We start from the raw sequence: 20,916 nt of genomic DNA on the forward strand, positions 1-20,916 counted from the left end.
TGTTAATGGAATCATCCTTCTTCTCATCTTGTAAAACAATAATATTGCAGGAAAAGAGAACTATGACAGTGATAAGGCAGAGGGGTTTGAAGATTACTTTTGATGATGAAGAGTCGTTTTTGATCTCTGCACCAGATATTTTTGGAGTGCTGATAATAATCTCTCTACTTCATGGTTGTGCCTAAGGGCAAATGTTTTTAGTGTTTACAATTAGTTCAAACTCCAATTGTAGTTTTCTCATGATTTAATGCATACAAAAGCCATGTTGTTTCTCTACATTTGCTTTCTTTTCAATGCAATTTTATATGTTTGAAATCCCTGTTTCAGATTGTGTTAGGATTGTATATAGCATCAATTAATTTCCCTTATTCATCGAAGGAGTAAAAGCAGTTTAAAATCCATCAAATGAAACTTTCATACTAATATTTGGCCTTCAATTGGGAGGATAATAAGAGCAAAGAGAGATATAATGAAAATATCATGGATTGGGATCATGTGTCAGCATTCTTCAGCTTATTTTTGGTCTCAAACACCTGCAAGAAAGAGATGAGAGACACATAGTGAAGCTAGGCTAAGGGAGATTTTACCCTACATTGATAAATCCATATCATTACCCTGCTACATTGCAAAATGTTGAGAAACAATGGCTGCATCTCTCTGAGCCAGAAGAAGCAGAAAAAGTTGGGAAATACCATTATGTCAAGCATGCGGTTATGAGTATGGACCTCTTTTTTTGTTTAGCTGTTGATGAGAAAGAGACAAATCAGATTCTGGATCAAAACCATATATATAGACAAACCAATGCATGTCCATTTCATTCACAGCGCAACACCACAAGTTTGCCACAAGTTTGAAAAAAGACAGAAAGAGGAGGCTTTAACTTTGTCTTGCATTGATTTCATGAGAGCTGTAAGAATAAGCAAGCAGCTCTGATTCCGCCCTCTTCAATGCCATCAAAGAGGCCACTTCTTCCAAAACGAGGCTCCCTTAATACCACTAAACTAGACCTCAGATGCAGTAATGTGAGATAGAGCAAATGTAGTCTTTTGATATCAAACAAAACCAATTTTTTCCGTTTCATCCTTCCCTGTCTGCGCCGTTGATATGCTTGGGCTTCTGGGGGTTGTATATCCCGGAGCAGTTGCAGATCCGAGGCTGGTGGCCTCCGTTCTTGAGATTCGGTGAGGCGGTGTGGCGAGTGGGTGTGCGTAGTCGGATTTTAGGGTAAATTCCTCTCTTTGATCTGGTTTTCTCCTTTTTCAGATCTGGTGGGGTGTTTGTGCGGTGGAGACGTGTGTTTAGTAGGTTGCTCTCTCCTTGGTCTCTATGGTCTGAATCCGAAGTTTATCTTCGTGTGGAGAGGGGCGTTTTGCTCTTCGTCTTCCCGGCGCTAGGGTTTTGGTGTCTTCATGCGGTCTGCTCTGCTCAAGGGAGACGACATGTACGGTTATCTGTCGGTTCGTGCACATGGTTTGGATGGTCGTGTGGCTATCGTTTCTTATGTGGGCTTGTGTCTGCATTTTCTGTGGCGTGGTTAGGGTTTGTCGTCTATGGCTTGCTTGTCTCCGTCACCGAGGTTGCTCTCCTTTTGCTTCCTCTCTCATGAATCTGGTCGAGTGTGCTCTACTCTCTTTGTGAGTGGTTAGGGCTTTTGTTGGTTCCGCTTCATGTTCGCCATGCTCTAACAAGGGTGTTTGTGAAGCGCTTAAAGACCGGAGCAGGTTCTTTGTTTTGGATCAGGTCGTTGTCTTGTAGCTCCGGTTGGGTCTGTCGGTGGTGTGGACGGCGGGGTCTCCTGGTTAGGGAATGGTCATCCCAGTGCTTGGTCGGCCTCTTGGCTTGCTCAGCAGATTATTCCCTTTCTTTTGGCAGGATCCGAAGATCTCGTTTCAGATTTGTCTCCATCGCAGCCTGTTGAATAAAGCTCGGCTGTCTCGTGGGTGTGTTTAGTCTCTGGTCTAGCGGTTTGTGCGTGTTGGATTTGGATTCGAAGGTCATTAGCGAGCTGTTCTTAGATGGACCTTATCTTAAAGACATGTTCATCGGGTACGCCAACTTTTACCAGGTTCAGGATCTCGTATTCACTGCGGTTCATCTTTTTGCGGCAAGCGACTTGTTCCGACTCTGATGGGTCCTCTGTGTGGACTAGTTAGCTAGTTGTATTATCCCTTGCTTGTTCAGTTAGTGCTTATGTCTAGTTAGTTTAGTTGTATTTTAATTATCTGTTTTTTGTTTTCTCTATAATTCTGTCAAAAACTAAAATTGGTAACAAAATCTTAACATTTTTACCAGAAAAAAAGTCAGATTTAATAATATATATATATCTTAACTTGATATATAGTTGTTACAAATAAATAAAGTGGATATATATACAACATATGGACCTTAATTTTTTTATATGAGAACCATTGGGAGCTTGGGGGATGACAATTCCAAAGCTTATGTCTCGGGAATAAATGTGGATGGTGCTAAGCTCTCTGAAACTGACAATGGAGTAAGAATTATGACTTACCAGGTAATTGGTTTGCTTTTCGTTTTTATTGTTTTTTCACAAATGTATAAGTCTCTATAATGGAACTTGAAATTGTCAATATATAACGACTCCCTTATTGATTTCAGGGAGGGTCAGGAACTGCCAAGAACATTAAATTACAAATCATTCGTATGGACAATGTCAAGAACCCGATCATAATCGACCAGAACTAGTGTGACAAGGAAAAATGCGAGCAACAAGTAATTGATTGATTAATTTTATTTGGCCAAGTTTCTGATTCATTAATCATTTTTTTAAGCTAGCCTCACTCGGCTTGAAATGCGAAATATGTTGATTAGGAATCTGCGGTGCAAGTGAACAATGTGGTATACCGGAACATCAGTGGTACGAGCGCAACGGATGTGGCGATAATGTTTAACTGCAGTGAGAAATATACATGCCAAGGTATAGTGCTTGAGAACGTGAACATCAAAGGAGGAACAGCTTCTTGCAAAAATGTCGTCAATGTTAAGGATCAAGGCACCGTTTCCCCTCAATACCCTTAACTAATTATCAAATTATGTAATTTACATAGATACATATACTATGTATTTACATATTTGATTCTTGAGATATGTAGAATATTAAAGAACTAATATATGGTTAATATATATACAATAGTCGAAAGATTTGTTGTCTAGTGTATATACATTTTTTTTTGTCAACTATCATATCATTAATCAAGGCCTATTGGCCGTTACAACTGGTGACAGATTTTACAATATTTTAAGCCCAAACTTCAAGGCCCATATAATTACATGAACAAGAGAAAGAGTAGAGAAAGCGATAAGATTAGTCATTCCATCCATCGGCATCTTCAGTTGTCTAGTGTATATACATAATCAATAGTGTTTGATTGTTTGTCAACTTTTCATGAACGGAGTGAATAAGATTATTTTAAATATTCGTTAAAAACTTATAGTGAAAATATAATCAAAATTTCAGTAAAGTGGTTTGATTATTTCAAAGTAATAATTTCGTTAAAGTCAGGTCCCACAAAAAGTTTGGTAAATAAAAATTACCACAGAAACCTACAAATTAAATAGTTGTCTATACACCAAGTCACATGCCCCGAGTTTGTGCCTATGTCCCTCAAAAACTGAAACTAAAATGTTAATTTATAGTGTGTGTTTCCTATACTTATTATATAAAATAAGCTGTTAAATACCAAAATTAACCAAAATAACTAGTTTTCAGTGACTTCTTGCTTTGTGGCCTACTTTCCTATAAAGGTCTACTGAATAAACTTTTGATGTATATAATTATAATCCAATATGATACTAATGTCTTTTTTTCTTTCTATAATGCCGTTGGTCTCTAATCTCAACGGGTTTAAACATAAAAGTTGACAAGAACTTTTGCTTTCTTTTTTTTGTGTGTGTTTTTTCAAATACTTATCATTAAACATTAGAGAAAAATCTCAAATCAATGTTTGTAGAATAAGGTACATACAAAATGACATCTTAAAAGTTAATGAGATTACATAATGTTAAGAGCTTAATCGAAGAATACCCATTTTCTTACTTCACTTCTTGCTTTGCTCTTCCGCGGCTGCTGCCTTACCCTGCTCCTCCACTGTTGCTTCCGTCGCTGGAGGAGGAGGTGCGGCGACCGTGGGGACGCCAGCATCAATGCAGCTACGGCACTTTCTCTCGACCCAACCTTCGATGTCGTGGTCTCCGGCGTTAGATAAATGACGGCCGCCGCAGAGCCGAGCGAAGATGCTTGCTAAAACGGATAAAATGGTGATGACGGCTAACACGACAACGAGTGTTTCTATTGAACGGTGGTCCGAGCTATGACTCGGCTGGTCTTGGGGAGGTGGGTCCACGTATATTGTGGTTGGCGTGGTTGTGGTACCCATTAGATCATCCAGTTTTGTCGTGACTCCGAACATGAGAGTAAGTGAGAGGGAAATAGTTTCAGGTGAGCTTGCGGAGGTAAGGGTTCAATACTTGGAAGTGGAGAGTGTTGTTACCTAAGGGTGTGGACTGGTTAATTATAGAGTAACTGAGCCATAAGTCATGTACAGTAATTAGGAGAAAAACTAGTAGAGTAATAAAGACAAAAAAAAAAAAAAAAGTTTAGCGTAATTTGCTTCTCACTTCCAAAACAGTGAGTAATAAAGTTAAGTATATACCTCTATTTAAATTAATGGGCTATGCTTTCGGAGATGTTAAATTGTTTCCGCCGGATTTAGATTTTCATTCTGGTATGTTCTTCGGTTTCATCAATCAAAATCAGTTTGCAGAATAAGAATAAGAGAGATAAAAGTTATTTTCATCTGATTGGCAAAAATAAGTAGAGCTGAGTGAAAAATTAATTCTCCCTAGAAAAGTTATAGCTATGTGATTTTTTTTTTTTCTGACAGCAAATATTCACAGATTCATATTAACTCTGTAAACCAAGGTGGTAACTCTGCATCCATATGTAAGACGAAAGACGATTTTTTTTTTTTTTTTTAAAAAAAAAAAAAAAGAAACTTCTTCTGAGAAGCTTAATGTCTTCCAGGTAGCTTTCAAATGCTGGTCATTCTTCTGGTTCTGAAACCATCTTCACCAATTAAGAACAATCCGTTGCAAACGTAACCTGAAATTGTCTTAAATTTTTCATACATTCCATTGTCCATATTAATGCCTCCATCTCCGAATGAAGAGGGGAGAGACATGCCCGTACATTTCTTGCCCCTAACAATCCATCAAAACCCAGGAGAGTGCTAAACCAGCCTTGCTCTGAATACAGGTCCTTATCCTTCCATGAACCATCTGTGAAACACCATCTTCCTGCATTCGCCTGGATGGGTCTGGTCTGCATCTTCCTGCTATGTGATTTTCAATCACACCTAAGTAGTTATACAGATCTGACTTTATAATAAAATAAAGCATTACAGACTTATGGTTTTAAACTTTTAACTAGATTTTGATCCGCGTTTTCAAAGCGCGGGTTTATTTTTTATTTTTTTCAATTGACAAATATTTAGTAAATGTCATATTTTCATATATTTATGTTTTATTTTATAATAGACTTAAACTTTTATCTTTATTTATCGTATTTCATTTTAAATGACTATTTATGTTTAAAAAATTAAACTTTATTTCTTTAACTAATTAAGTTGGTATAACTCTGATAAATTAATTTATTATGTGGTTAATATTTTAATAAAAAAAATTATATACTTTTAATAAAGATTTATACTTTTCAATGAAAAAATTCAATTATTTTATAAATGCTTAAATTATATTAAGAAAAAAAAAAATTAAGAATAGTTGAAAAAAAAAATTTGAATTTGGACTCAATGGCCCAAAGAAAAAAAATGTGAGAATTAGATATGATTTCTTAATCGACCCAAATGACCCAAGAGAAATCTGATGTGGGTTGGATCCAAAAAAATGACCCAATATAGATGTGTTATTAATATTACTTGATTGCCCTTAATGAAATATACAATGTTAGTAAAGAAAAGGACATGCTAAGGTTAAAAAAACAATAGGATCATGCTTTAAGACCATCTCTAATGGTACTCTATAATTTTCTCTATATTTCACTCTAAAATAGAATAACTCTATTATAGAGTTGGATTTGCTCCAATGGTTCACTCTATAATAGAGTTACTCTATAATAGAGTGAAATATAGAATATTCTTGTTTTTCACTCTATATTTGGAGTAAAAAAATAAGATTACTCTATATTTCACTCTATTATAGAGTAACTCTATTATAGATTGAACCATTGGAGCAAATTTAACTCTATAATAGAGTTACTCTATTTTAGTGTAAATTATAGAGGAAAAAATAGAGTCCCCTTGGAGATGCTCTAATAGTATAGATTGTCATAATAATTATATCCTTTTATTTCATGTAGGATTTTCTATATGTACTCAATTGATTCTCATGCACTGGCTTAAAACAAATATTCACGTCACATGATTCATTTCAACGTCATCAAATTATATAATTGGATAATCCAAAAATTAAAAAAAAATAAGAAAACAAGACTAAGTATGTGATAAAGTTAAATTTTGCAATTCCCAACTTGTTTTCGGTGTGTGTAAAAACCAAAATCACATGCATTTGGTAAAACCAAGAGGTAATTTATTTGTTGTCCCATCACACATTAATTACCCTCTCTGCCACTTCTCGTCTGCTTCTTGTCAAGCCCCCTTTGACTCAAATTTGAGCATTATTTATTCTTACAAAATAAAACGTGATCATCGTGAATACAGTAAAAGTATATATATCCTTGGTTTAACTATATATTCCTTCCGTTTTTGAAAATAAACTTTTTAAAATTTATTATTGTTCCACAAAAATAGATTATTTTTATATTTAAAATATTTTTATTAATTTTTATTTTTCTAGAAAATATATTTTTGGTTTAACTATATATACAGAGATTTATATATATATATATATATATATATATATATATATATATATATATATATATATATATATATATATAATATTATTTGAGAAGTCAGTTTCCTATGTGTCGCTCTCATATTAACTCTCACGATGGTTGATTACACTGATACCTTTAATGAATTAAAAATATTAAATACTATTATTTATTTTTTTATTTAGTTTCCTTTTAAAAATTTCCAAAAACATATATATATATATATATATATATATATAATAAAAAGGAATTTTTTTATAAAGTTAAAAGAAATATTGAAAACGAAAATATATGTGTATATAATATGATTTCAAAAAAAGCAAAGTTCACAAAATAGTAATATTACATTTAAAAAATATTTTTAAATAACATAAAATATAGTTTTGAAGTAATAAAATACTCTATATATATCTATATTTTCTTAGATGAAAAACATAAATTTGTATATAATGTGATTTTATTAAAAACAAAATTACACAGATAATCTTGATATTAGAAAAAGAAATAACATTTCTTTCAAAACATAATTTTAAACAATACAAAAAAAAATCAAACTAATAGAAGTATTTTTTATATATCTATCTATTTTCTTAGAAGATTACACAAAATAATTGAGAAAAATAAATTGATATATGTTTAATTGACTAAAAATAGTTTATAATTAGTATTATTGAAGTTTTTTTATTTATTTTTCATATATTTTGTTGACTATAATAGCTTCCAATTACATAAAAAACAATATCGATAAATTATATTTTACTTATATAATATTATTTTCAAATAAAATTACAACTTTGTTTACTGCTTATTTTTAAGAGATATTAAAAACAAAAAAAAATAAATCAAATAGTTGCAAAAAAGATATATTATATTTTATCATTATTAAAATTATTTGTTTTCTTAATATTAAATGTTCTTTTAAATTTTGTGTTTGTGGAACTTAATATAACCATAATCAAAATACCAAAGCAAATCTGAATTCTCATTTTCAATATTTTTTAAAATAAATTTTAGTTTCCATTCAATAAATCAAAGGCATAAAGTTATTTAGAATTTATAGAATATTTTAATTATTGTAAATATTAATATGTGTTCATGAGCTTCCAGAAATGTATCACCTACTTATGTATGTAACTTCCTATTGAGCATCACTTCATTTTATAATATATTTTAAAAAACATCAATAATTTGATAAATATTATGAAAATACATGCACGTTTAAACGATAAATAAAAGTGATTTGATTTGACTTGTTATAATAAAAATAAAAATATATCATTTGAATTTGAAAGAATAACAATAACTCAATATACTCACAACATGAGTGATTCGACTAATCTAACTTATATCTAAAATCATAGATTTAACTACGATAAAAAAATATAATTTTATAAGAAAAGTAATTTATTTTATAAATATAAATCATAGAACAACTCAAAACATATTAAAATGAAAATGAAATATTAAAAAACTGTTACAATTTAGTTCTTTTCTAAAATTTATATATATACATGAGACTTCAGAATATTATCGTTATATTAATTTATATAAACTAGAATCAGACACTTTAGTTTATTTTAATTTTTTTTATTGTAAGCACAAAATATTTAAAGTTATACATAATCTTCATAAAATATATTTACATATTTAAGACAACAACCACCTAAATACAAATAAGAAATTAATCAAAATTTTAATATATTTAGAATAAAAAATATTATAGTTGAATTAAGAGATGCAATCCAAATTACGCAAATGATAACTAAATTGACTGTAAAAACAATAAAACCGATTAAATATAACATATAGAAAATCATATGTATTATTAAAGTAATATAATATTATAAATATAAATGATGCATACAAATTATTAATTAATTTAAAATTAAAACTAAATAGCAATCAATTATTATAGTATATTTATTTTAAAAACATTTATACCCATGAGTACGGAAAAATCACCTAGTATATATATATTTGCTAAAATTTGGAGATTCATTTATTATTACAAAATATAACTACATGTACATATACATAGATTTAGATTTAGATTCATTTTATCTATGAACTCACTAGTAACTGAGTTAGATTTAGCCTTTGTCTTTATTTGACTGCAAACTCTTGTCAGGTGATATCAATGGTGGGGTTTGTTCATCTTGTTTTATATGTGCCTCTTCTTATATATATTTTTAATATATCAATGTGTCAGCTCAATAATTTTTTCCAGTACAAAATATCTAATTTTTACCAGAAAAAAAAAAGAAATTGGAAAAAGAATCTGGTGAACTAATAAAAAAAAAGGATCGGCAGATTACATAAATATTTGAGCATGAGTTAAGAGAGTATTGGCTTCTAAACCCAACAAGAGGGTTTGACGGAAATGGAGCAAGAGGTTTTCGTGATCGATATATCTTTTGACGCATATTGATAAGGAATCTGAGGTACATCTAAAGCATAGAAGTATGCAAGTGAGGTGATTACATATTTGTGCGAACTGTATAATCTATACCGGTTCTGAGTAAGATTGGGTACGAATGGGATATCTGAGGTTTTGTAGTTATTTGTCCTTCGTTTTGTTTGGATTACCAATCTTATTATTGTTTTGCTACCATAAATATCTTTTAACCGATTATCCGTTAAAATATTTATTTCAAACAGATACTTGGTTCGATTAGTAAAATAAATAAAAATGTATGTTTCATTACAAAATAAAAAATAATATATTTTTAAATAATGAATTTAGTGAATAATAATATTATAAAACTTGCATAGATAATATTAATTACATAATATATATAATTATTTAGATGTGATATATATATACAGCAGATCGTATTGGATATTCGATTTTTAAATTCTAATATTGTTGATTCGATTCATTTTACGGGGTATTAGATATTAATATTTGATTTTATTCGTAAAATTATGAATATCTAGCAAAACGGACAATAGGCTTATATCAATTTTATGTATATTTTGTCCACTCATAATTTTGAGTATAACCAAGTGAAATTAGATTGAAATCTAAAAGAAAAACAATTTTAAAACTACTACTTTTATTAAAATACTTATTAAATTGTTAAATTGTTTAATGCTCTAAAATCTAAGATCATGATTAACCCTAGTCTTTTAACTGGGGTTCTTAGCTTCGGCTAAGAGATGGTTCTTGGTTTTTTAGATTTTAATGAAGAAAAATTAAGAACCGTCTATTAAATAAGAGATATAAGAGTCGTATCTTAGCCGAAAAGTGTAAAAACAAAAATATCAAATTATTAGTTAAGAACTCCGGTTAAGAGACTGTGGTTAATCATACCCTAACGGTGGTCATTTTACTATTGCACCAGCCATTTAAAAAAAAAAGTAATCAGAAAAGTCACATTCTTTGAGATATGTTTTCGTTTGGTCTGTTCAGGGTTTCTGGTATAGGAAATATATTAGAAATCGTGTGTAAAATTGGATTTACATTGGGTACTAATTATACTATCAATAAACCGGTGGATATCATATTGAACTACCACCTTTAACAAAATCAACGGTGGCGTTGCCATCTACCACGTGCGCTAAGTTTTGGCGCTGCGTTATGGCCGTTGAAATAATAGCCTAAGGTAGACTCTAGAAATATCATCAGTGTCTTGCACTATGTTACAATTTTCGTAGAACGGAGGGAGTATAAAAAAAGAAATTAAAGACGTTGGACGTATACGAAAGAAGACTTTTAACTATAACAAGTAATCGTCGTTGGATATCTATGACGTGAGGGGAAAGATAGACCACTGATATTTTAATCAGACGTAGACTATAAACCCACTAGCCATTTTCTTCTCAGCTTCCTTGTCTTACAGTTTAGAAAAATAAAAAAGTTGGACTTACAAGAGCGAAGACTTAAGCGTAGACTCAACTACTCCCAATCACTCAAGAGGCGATGGTGGCTGGAACGGAGAACATGGAGGCGGTACCCGCGGATAAAGGTGTCGAGATATTGAAGCCACGTACGGACAAGAGAGAATATCGGAGGATTGTTCTCAAGAACTCTCTTGAGGTTTTGTTAATCAGCGATCCAGAGACTGACAAGGTAAGATCGATTCATGTTCTCGTTTTGCTGCTTAAAGAACAAAAGAAAAGAAGTTTATTGTCTGTGTACGTGCGTGCTCTTAGTGTGCTGCTTCAATGAACGTTAGCGTCGGATCGTTCTCTGACCCCGAAGGACTGGATGGGCTAGCTCATTTCCTTGGTACGTTAAATGCTTTTCTTCGTATAAAGATTCAATCACTATGATATTGCAGAAGAATAGAGAAAATGAGATTGAGAAATAGAATATAATTCAATATCTCGTAAGAAAATAGGTTTTGGTTACAAGTAAATAGAAAAATTCATTTGAAACTGGTTATAAAAGACGTTAGAAGTGGCTAACCACGTTTTTAAGTGAACGGAGACTTGTTTTTTTCTGCTCATTACAACATCTAAACGACCAACCCAAGTTTCTTAAAACGATCACTTTGATGCTGAAATCTGTTTTTTCTTTTTAACTGTTTCATTGCTCTGTTGCTTTCATTCTAACATAATAAAGTTGAGTTTATATAGACAGTTATTTATCTACTCTTTCATGTAAAAGAAGAAGTTGAGTTTTAATGTTGGTGACATTGTCTAGAGCATATGCTGTTTTATGCAAGTGAAAAATATCCAGAGGAAGATAGTTACTCCAAGTATGTCACTGAGGTACGTAATATTGTTCTTCTCCAGTTCTTAAATACAATCTTGAACATAGTTTGATGTTCTTGCATCGGTATTTTGGGATATGCTTATTGGAATTTTTTTTTCTGTAGCATGGTGGGAGTAGAAATGCTTATACATCCCGTGAAAACACAAACTACCATTTCGATATCAACACAGACTCTTTTGATGAGGCTTTGGACAGGTAAGACGTACAATTATTATTTTTTTTTTCCTGTTTTGTGTACTACTTACAGTGTTGGATTCTTATACTTCCTTGTTATTTACTAACCAGGTTTGCACAGTTCTTTATCAAACCACTGATGTCGGCTGATGCCACAATGAGGGAGATCAACGCTGTCGACTCTGGTTAGCTTCTTGATTTTCTTGATAACGACTTTCATGTTACAATTTGTATTCTAACGAGTTCTCTGTAATGCAGAGTATCAGAAAAACTTGTTGTCTGATTCTCGGCGATTGGATCAGGTATCCATTTAGTTATTAATTAGCACTGATCTTACTGATTACCTATGGAAAGGAAGGTGCATAAGAATGAACAATGAGGATTTTTTTTGAACTTGTAATAGTACTCATATCTAAGAAGCCCTGCACAAACCCACAAGCATGTTGATGTATATCTAGCATCTGACGCTGAGTGTTTTGTACTCCTTTTTGGTTCACACAGTTAAAGAAGCATCTAAGTAGAGAAGACCATCCATATCACAAGTTTAGCACAGGTTCATCTCCGACCTATTCTTGATTGGTGTGTTAACTATTTTGCTAACACACCAGTATCTATTTTGCTAAGAAAGTAATATGATTTCTTAGGGAACATGGAGACTCTTCACGTATGGCCCGAAGCAAAAGGAATTGATACAAGGAATGAACTGTTTAAGTTCTATGACAAGCACTATTCCGCCAGTATCATGCATCTGGTTGTTTATGGAAAGGGTAGGTGTTAAAGCTAACCCAAACCTCAAGTTTCTTTAATTTCTGATTATAAAAATGTAGTAACATATATAGCCATTGTACCTTTTTTTGCTCTGGATGTCTTCAGAAAACCTTGATAAAACTCAAGGTCTAGTGGAAGAGACGTTCCAGGAAATTCGAAACACCAACAAGAGTATCCCTATATATCCTGGTCAGCCGTGTACTCCGGACCATTTGCAGGTTTTTGTTCTTTATTTCTGTTCAACATTTATTTCAGCTACCATAATGCTTCTTACATGGTATCTTTGATGGTGCTTTTTTCATTGGTTCTAGGTTCTTGTGAAGGCTGTACCTATAAAGCAAGGTCACAAGCTTACCGTTTCATGGCCAGTAACACCTAGCATCCATCATTATGAAGAAGCACCATGCAGCTACCTTGGTCATCTAATTGGTCATGAAGGCGAAGGAAGTTTGTTTCATGCGTTAAAAACCTTAGGTAGGTTTACTTTGGTGCCAAACTGATAAATGTTTTAGTACATATTCTATCCGAAAGAGGTAATAAACTGAAAACAGTTCTAGTGTTCAGCTCTTTGTTTTTGATTCTCAAAATGAAATCCTACCATCTATTGGAGGATAAGCTATTGCTGCTAATAGCCAAGAAAATCTTAAAGATGGGTTGTCTTCTCTCTATATAGTAGTCTTGCTTATGGTTTTTCCTAATACTTGCAGGTTGGGCAACTGGACTGAATGCCGGTGAATCAGACTTGACTATGGAATATTCTTTCTTCGATGTCTCAGTTGATCTTACTGATGCTGGCCATGGTAGGGTTTTGTATTCTTCCTTGTTTTCTAAAGATATTTCTACAAAAATTTGGAACAACTTTCTTATGTTCTACCACTTTGTTGTTACAAAAAGAAAGACAGATGCTACCACTTTGCCTGATGTTTTTACTCAGTACCTGATATTATCTGGATTTGGTTTTGATTTTGTGTCTTGCTTGGTTAACAGAGCATATGCAAGATATTTTAGGGTTGTTGTTCAGACACATTAAGCATTTACAACAGTCTGGTGTTTCCCAGTGGATTTTTGATGAGGTATTCGTATAATTAATCTTGCTAATACTCCTCTTCATTCACTGTCCTTAAAGAGTTTGATAATTTTTTTTTATTTTTCTGTTGTTGAAGCTATCTGCAATTTGTGAGGCAGAATTTCATTATCAAGCCAAAAGAGACCCATTTTCTTATGCAATGGCTATTTCCAGAAACATGAAGGTAATAGTATCTTTTTAGTTGTTCAATGACTTCTCATTCTTTTGGTCTCATTTAAGCCTCTTATATATCTAGTTCTGGTTGATATATGTGTGGCCTTTATAGTGAACAAAAATGTTATACTTCCTTTTGCAAATGTGCTTTAGATATACCCAACCAAGCATTGGCTCGTTGGATCATCACTACCTTCAAGATTTAATCCAGATTTTGTACAAAAGGTTCTAAATGAGCTTTCTCCAAGCAATGTTAGGTAAGTCTCTTTTGTTGGAATGCTTCTTTCACAAGAAAACAATGACCTAGCGTTTTCTTTGGCCGGTTTTAGTTATGCAGCGCTTAGACCTGAATGTATTATGTTAGAATTACATTCAAGCATTGTAAATCCGAAGGCTAGTTGTGTTGCAGAATCTAATGCCATTATATTTGTAGAATATTTTGGAGATCAAAGAAATTTGAAGGACAAACTGACGAGACTGAGCCATGGTACAACACTGCTTATTCTTTTGAGAATATAACCGAGTTCACCATTCAGGTTGGCTTTTGATATATCAGTTTCTTTCATGTGCTCAAATTTGTTATTTGTTTGATTGAATATTTTACTACTACTACGGAGGAAGTAGTTCAATCTATACTTGTGCTTAACAATTACAGGAATGGGTGCAGTCTGCCCCTGATGTAAAGCTGCATCTACCAGTACCTAATGTCTTTATTCCAACAGATTTTTCACTAAAGGATGTTAAAGATAAGGTTTAGTTCCATCACTCTAGTTACTTATTACAAATGTCGTATAATGTTTTAGTGTATGAAGCATGTTCATGTTGTTTAACAAATTTCTGGAACAGGACATCTTTCCTGTTTTGTTGAGAAAGACATCATTCTCAAGAATGTGGTACAAGCCTGATACAAAGTTCTTCATACCGAAGGCGTATGTTAAGATAGATTTCAACTGCCCCCTTTCAAAAACTTCTCCTGATGCTGTAGTTCTTTCAAAGATTTTTGTTTGGTTGCTAGTGGACTGTTTGAATGAATATGGTAAGATTTATAGATAGACCTCCTAGTTTAATTGTTTCAACAAGAGTAAAGTTATGAGACTTCTAGTTTTTTTTTTGTTTATATCATAGAAAAATGAAAACTATTATGTCATCATTACTTCTATGTTTCAGCTTATTATGCTCGGGCTGCTGGTCTTTACTATGGATTAAGTCTTTCGGGCAATGGTTTCGAGGTGTGTTTATTAAAGAATTATGACGTCTCCTTGCCTTTGCTTAATGAGTTTCATGTTTGACTAAAGTGTTTCTCATCTCTAGCTCTATCTTGTTGGCTTTAACCACAAATTGAGGATCTTGTTGGAAGCTATCATGCAAAAGATTGCAAAATTCGAAGTTAAACCTGACAGGTTTTCTGTTATCAAGGTAACCTTGTCCTTTTTTCTTCATTAGCACTTATAAAGTTTCCTCAAAGCATGATGCATCCAATAACCCTTGTTACCATGTTCACTGAATCCATATTTTGTTGCTTCCTTAATAGGAAACAATCACCAAGACATACCAAAATATCAAATTCAAACAACCATATGAGCAAGCAATGAGTTACTGCTCAATGGTGTTACAAGATCGCACTTGGCCTTGGACAGAGAAACTAGATGCTCTTACTCATTTGGAAGCTGACGACTTAGTCAACTTCGTTCCCATGTTGTTATCAAGGACATTTGTTGAGTGCTACATATCAGGTACCAATCTTAATCTCCTGTATGATTCTTTGGTCTCTAGTCCTTTTGTTTTTACGTTCTTGTACACATTGTGGTGTCAATTATATATATACAACTATTTTTCAGGAAACGTTGAGAAAAATGAAGCTGAGTCCATGGTCAAGCATATTGAAGATGTTCTTTTTAACGATCCAAGACCTATTTCTCGTCCGATATTTCCATCCCAGAGCATGACAAATAGGGTTGTAGAGCTAGGGAAAAGAATAAAGTGCTTCTACCATCAAGAAGGCTCAAACCCTAGTGATGAAAACTCTGCCCTAGTGCATTATATTCAGGTATAGTTAGCCTTGCATGGCTTATAAAGTTTCTCTTGTAGATCATGTTACTTAAAAATTCTTTGTTATGAACAGGTTCATCAAGATGAATTTGCAATGAATATCAAACTTCAGCTTTTCCGTCTCATTGCAAAGCAAGCTACATTTCACCAGCTTAGATCAGTGGAGCAACTTGGTTACATCACTTCACTTAATCAGAGGTGTGCATTGGTTTCTCTGTGTGTGTGAATATTATGTTTTATGCGTAACCACATTTTCTGTAACACAGCAACCACTCTGGTGTCTATGGTGTACAGTTCATTATCCAGTCTTCAGTTAAGGTACCAACTTTTATCGCCTCTCTATCACTCAAAACTTTGTATATTTAATGCATATATACTTACTTGACTTTTTGAGTTTACCGTTAATAGGGTCCTGGACATATTGATTCAAGGGTTGAGTCACTACTCAAGGATCTTGAGAGTAAACTTTACAATTTAAGCGATGAGGAATTCAAGGTGAGATAGCCCAACCAGATACTATATAGATTTGCTTAAGAGAAACATTGTGGTAAAGAGAGGTGTCCCTCCCACACTATAAGATTTTAACTGACATGCTTTTTACTCAGAGCAATGTAACAGCGTTGATAGACATGAAGCTTGAGAAACACAAGAACTTGAACGAGGAATCTTCGTTTTATTGGCGAGAGGTTAAAAACGGGACATTCAAGTTCAACCGAAAAGATGAAGAGGTAATAGACATTAGCTGCTCTTAAATGAGAACTTGTGACTTACAAACGCCAAATTTGTTAGTCTACCAACAAAGTCTTGGAGCCATTGACAGAACTTCTTGAGGGTTTTGTTTTGTGGTTAGGTGGCTGCACTAAGAGAGCTAAAGAAGGAAGAACTGATAGATTTCTTTGACACATACATAAAAGTAGACGCACCAAAGAAGAAATCGATGAGCATATGCGTTTATGGAAGCCAACATTTGAAGGAAATGGCGTCTGACAAAGACGAAGTTGCATCACCATTCATAGAGATTGAAGACATTGTTGGTTTCAGAAAGTCTCAGCCACTTTATGGGTCGTTGAAAGGATGGAGCCAGCTAAAACTCTGAGAAGGTCATATGCATGAACAAACACTCATATACCAAAACAATATTGTATGTAAACAAAACAGTCTTTATCATCTATCATTCAAAAACAGAGTTTTAGAATCGTTTCGTTTTAATACAAAACAAAACATGTATTCATCATATATGTTCAAAAAAAAACATTTATTCATCATAGAACATAACTTCTTTTTAATTATATTGTCTTCTATCGTTTCGTTTTAATACAAAACAGCACATGTATCATCAATCATCATAGCATATAACTTACCCTTGTTCATATGTTAGAGATTCCGACAGCTTATGAACATGTTGTTGACTCTATTATACAGAATCGGTAGATCATTGTTAGCCCCAGGCCTCCAGAAGAAAAAAATCAAGAAACACAAGTAAAACAAAGAAAATAATAATCAAATTCTCATTAACATCCAATAATTTTTTGGAATCCAGAGATTGTTACAATGTATCACAAAATTCATAAGAACATTTTTTGCAATAATAAAACAACAGAAAAAAAAACTTGAAAATATCAAAACATTGGCTCATCAAATCTCTTCTTCAACCAAAAAAGTTATAATAATTCTATAATATTTATATTATTTTTTTGTGATAAATCAATCAAACAACAGAGAATAACAAGAGATCCCTGGCATCTTCAGACCCTTGACCTTGAGAAGCCTTGAGGCCGCAACCAGAAGCAGTTCCGGATCCTCCTAACTCACCAACCAACCCGGTAGAATCTTGACCCGACCCACCCAAAACTCCACCTCCCATTAAATCCGTGACACCATGATGGTGATGATGGCTGTCGGAAGGAGGATGGTAATAGAGACGCGCCGTCTGAGGACAGTGAGAATGAAACCTCGCCGCTATTCTCACCCCTGCATCCAACATCTCCGTGTATTTCCCCATTCTTGAATGATCTTTTTATCTTTATTTTTTTATTTTTTCTTGTTCTCTTTCTCGTGAAGAGAGAGAAGAGATGTAGACAAATGATGATGAAGATTTCGTTCCCAAGTTGCGTCAAATTTATAGGTTGTAGGAAAAGCGAACGAAGTATCCGCTATCTTTATTCTGTTTCATATGTGCCCCTAAAGTCTGTTTTTATTTCGTTTTTTTCTGTTATTTTTTCCAGACAATGAGACTAATGCAGTTAACTACTTCGGGTTTAAATTAGCTGTCTTTAAATATTTTTACACAAACTGAAAATAGTTAAATCTTTAATTTTATTTTTATTTGATTATAAATTTTTATAATTTTTAATTTATATAAAAGATAAATTAGTGAAAAACTATGATATATAATTAAAAAATTTATCTAGACGTTTAATTTGAAATGGAAAAAATATTAATCTTAGATTTTATCTGTTATAGATATACAGTAACACTTTTTAAAAACCAGATAAATATTAAATTATTAGGGTACTTAATTTCAACTTCTTGGAAAAAATTTGGGACTGCAAATAAATCTATAAAGTATAGGGTCGAAATTAGGGGAAACTGAAAATATTATTCTGAGATGTAAATTTACCGTTTTTTGGTTTTAAGGAACCGGTTTAGCCTTTCTTGACAACTTCCTTCTCAAAAATTTTATTGGTTAGTTAGCAAATTTATTCCACGTTTCAATAGGAAATTAATAGTTGACAAAAAGCGTGTTTTTGAAACCGCAATAAGTGGCTTGAAAAGTAAGCGTTTACTTAAAAGATTCTCGATGGATGGACTAATATCATCTACTTTTTGGACTTGCTTTTAAGACAATTGGAATTCAAATCAGTAACGTAGGGTTTTTATTAGGAGTAATATTGTCAAATTATAACTAGCAATAAAACATATATCATGTTTCCACTATCAACTTATAATTACAAAAAATATACTATTGTCAACTGATTTTTTGGAGGAAAATTATAATTAACCATAATTAAATATCTAACTAAAAAAAAGTACTTCTATTATTAATGTAATATATACTATAATACTTGTAGTAACCAATCAATGAAAAATGAAAATACTTTTTCTTCTTCTTCTATTATCAACTACCAGCAATCTGATTTCATTTTTACCACCTTCTTCTCTGACACTATTACAATACGATCATCACTAATTTTTCAGTGTGTTTTGTATTTATCGTCTCTTTACACACTATCTATTTTTCTAATCAATATCTATTTTTCATAATTATTTTCACCTCATTCATATTCATATTCACATTCATCAGTAAACCACCATCACCATAGCCATGAAATCTCCGGATCACGACGATGTTACGGTCGCTCTCATTTGTATCTTAAGTTCTCGGTTGTACTATGATATTTGGATAATATGTATTATGCTATTTTGTTTATTACTATTTTATTTAATATGCTTCATATTATGTACTACATACATATTTTGATATTTAGGTTAGGGTTTATATTTCCTTTTATGATTTAGTGATTAGTGTTTTGTATTTATTTTATGGAAAGTGGGTAAGCATTATCTCCTTCTTGCAATCATAAATACTTCAAAATTTAAAAATATGTACTATGTTATTTTGTTTGTTATTATTCTATTTGATAATGTTTCATATTATGTATTATGTGCATATTTTGATATTTGAATTAGGGTTTACAATTCTTTTTAGGGTTTAGTGATTAGTGTTTTGAGTTTAGTTTATGGAAAGTTTGGGTTTATAAAAATTATGTTTTATGTTATTTGTTAATTTTGGGCATATATAGTAGTATAATATATTAAAACTATTTTATAATTTCATTATTGTGAGCTATACCATTTAACATGATTTATTCTATTTATTTTTATCTTCTTCCATAACATTATCTCTTTTTCCAATCACCGCAGTCATAGCATAGCATGACCACCATCACAGTCGTAGTAATCTTTGCATGAAAGATGACTGCTTCTCTTGGATTAATGGCCTTTGTTTCATCTGTATTCACTCTTACTGTATTCATCATCTTCATAGTTACCGTCACCGCTGTTGCGATAACCACTATCATCGTTGCGTTAACCACTACCGCCGCAATTTATCGATCACTATTTTTTTCTTTATTATTGGCAACCGGTTCAAACGAAAGACAAAATTGGGAAAAAATGCACAAATGCTACGAGATCTAATAATGTCAAAATCAATACTATATTTTTAATTTTGCTCCCAAAATTGGTTATTACACAAATTAACCCTTTTTGTATGTGTGTTTATTGGGTTGTCTAGGTCCCTAGCTTAAAATTTGAGGTCAATCTAGCTAATTCTTTTTTAAATGCATAATGTTATATATTGCTTCATGATCATGGCATTTAAAACATATTTAAACTTTCAGATTGCTTACTCTTAAATTATGAAATTTGAATTACTTATAAGGTAAACTAGCTCGTCCGCCATTTTTTTTTCTTTAAGTAAGCAAATCAATTTGATACTTATGATTTATACTCACTTGCCAATTTAAATTGATCATTTTCTCATTATTATTGAGATCTAAAATAAACTTCTTGCATATCACATTTACTAGATTTGTCACCAAAGAAATTTAAATGGGATTTATAAGATTAGTCATTAACTAACCTTGGCTCTAATTTCTTTTACTTATTTCTGGGTAAGTAGAAACAGAGCCGCTTATCGATGTAGCGTTCTAGGCCATATATATATACAGTGAAACCTCTATAAATTAATAATGTTGGGACTACACCAAAACTATATGTTTTTATTAATTTATTGATATACTAATTGAACCAAAAATTCAATTTGGGACTATAAAATTATATTATTTTATAGAGATTTTTAGTGTATATTAATTTATAGAGTATTAATTTAAAGAGGTTATATTGTATATACTTAGTTTTCACTTCCTTAACCATGCCATACAATTTAGATTTTCTCTATATAATCATAAGGTTGCAAAGGGATGTGATATTGTGTGTATACCTGCTTCCAGCAACGTCTTAGTTTTCTCA

At 32.2% G+C, this 20,916-nt stretch overlaps 3 protein-coding genes and 2 long non-coding RNA genes across 5 annotated transcripts; 2 read left to right on the top strand and 3 right to left on the bottom strand.

The window, feature by feature from the left end:
* Positions 1-346: 346 nt before the first annotated feature.
* LOC125608076 lies at positions 347-830 on the bottom strand. Its single transcript, XR_007339149.1, has 2 exons — positions 615-830; positions 347-533 (listed from the first exon to the last, which is right to left on the bottom strand). It is a non-coding gene; the product is annotated as an uncharacterized LOC125608076 (long non-coding RNA).
* LOC106449141 lies at positions 822-3,173 on the top strand. Its single transcript, XR_001289080.3, has 3 exons — positions 822-2,515; positions 2,620-2,733; positions 2,833-3,173. It is a non-coding gene; the product is annotated as an uncharacterized LOC106449141 (long non-coding RNA).
* A 740-nt stretch (positions 3,174-3,913) lies between these two features.
* LOC106449142 lies at positions 3,914-4,786 on the bottom strand. Its single transcript, XM_013890945.3, has one exon. The coding sequence runs from the start codon at positions 4,428-4,430 to the stop codon at positions 4,059-4,061; it is 372 nt and encodes a 123-aa protein (XP_013746399.1). The 5' UTR covers positions 4,431-4,786; the 3' UTR covers positions 3,914-4,058.
* A 5,947-nt stretch (positions 4,787-10,733) lies between these two features.
* LOC111214975 (insulin-degrading enzyme-like 2) lies at positions 10,734-17,168 on the top strand. The gene is made up of 26 exons (XM_022717907.2): positions 10,734-11,003; positions 11,087-11,162; positions 11,580-11,647; positions 11,755-11,846; positions 11,937-12,010; positions 12,084-12,127; positions 12,327-12,378; positions 12,470-12,592; positions 12,699-12,811; positions 12,905-13,067; positions 13,301-13,393; positions 13,581-13,666; positions 13,757-13,843; positions 13,987-14,090; positions 14,267-14,369; positions 14,489-14,584; positions 14,680-14,869; positions 15,001-15,062; positions 15,145-15,249; positions 15,365-15,566; positions 15,672-15,880; positions 15,956-16,080; positions 16,149-16,200; positions 16,291-16,377; positions 16,488-16,610; positions 16,733-17,168. The coding sequence occupies exons 1-26, from the start codon at positions 10,854-10,856 to the stop codon at positions 16,976-16,978; spliced, it is 2,925 nt and encodes a 974-aa protein (XP_022573628.1). The 5' UTR covers positions 10,734-10,853; the 3' UTR covers positions 16,979-17,168.
* Positions 17,169-17,376: 208 nt separating this feature from the next.
* BNAA04G02380D lies at positions 17,377-17,986 on the bottom strand. The gene has a single exon (XM_013886713.3). It carries the CDS (start codon positions 17,882-17,884, stop codon positions 17,591-17,593), a length of 294 nt encoding a protein of 97 aa, XP_013742167.1. The 5' UTR covers positions 17,885-17,986; the 3' UTR covers positions 17,377-17,590.
* Between the last annotated feature and the right edge of the window lie 2,930 nt (positions 17,987-20,916).

The sequence above is a fragment of the Brassica napus genome, chromosome A4 (assembly GCF_020379485.1).
Source record: "Brassica napus cultivar Da-Ae chromosome A4, Da-Ae, whole genome shotgun sequence".
In the NCBI taxonomy this organism is placed as follows: domain Eukaryota; kingdom Viridiplantae; phylum Streptophyta; class Magnoliopsida; order Brassicales; family Brassicaceae; genus Brassica; species Brassica napus.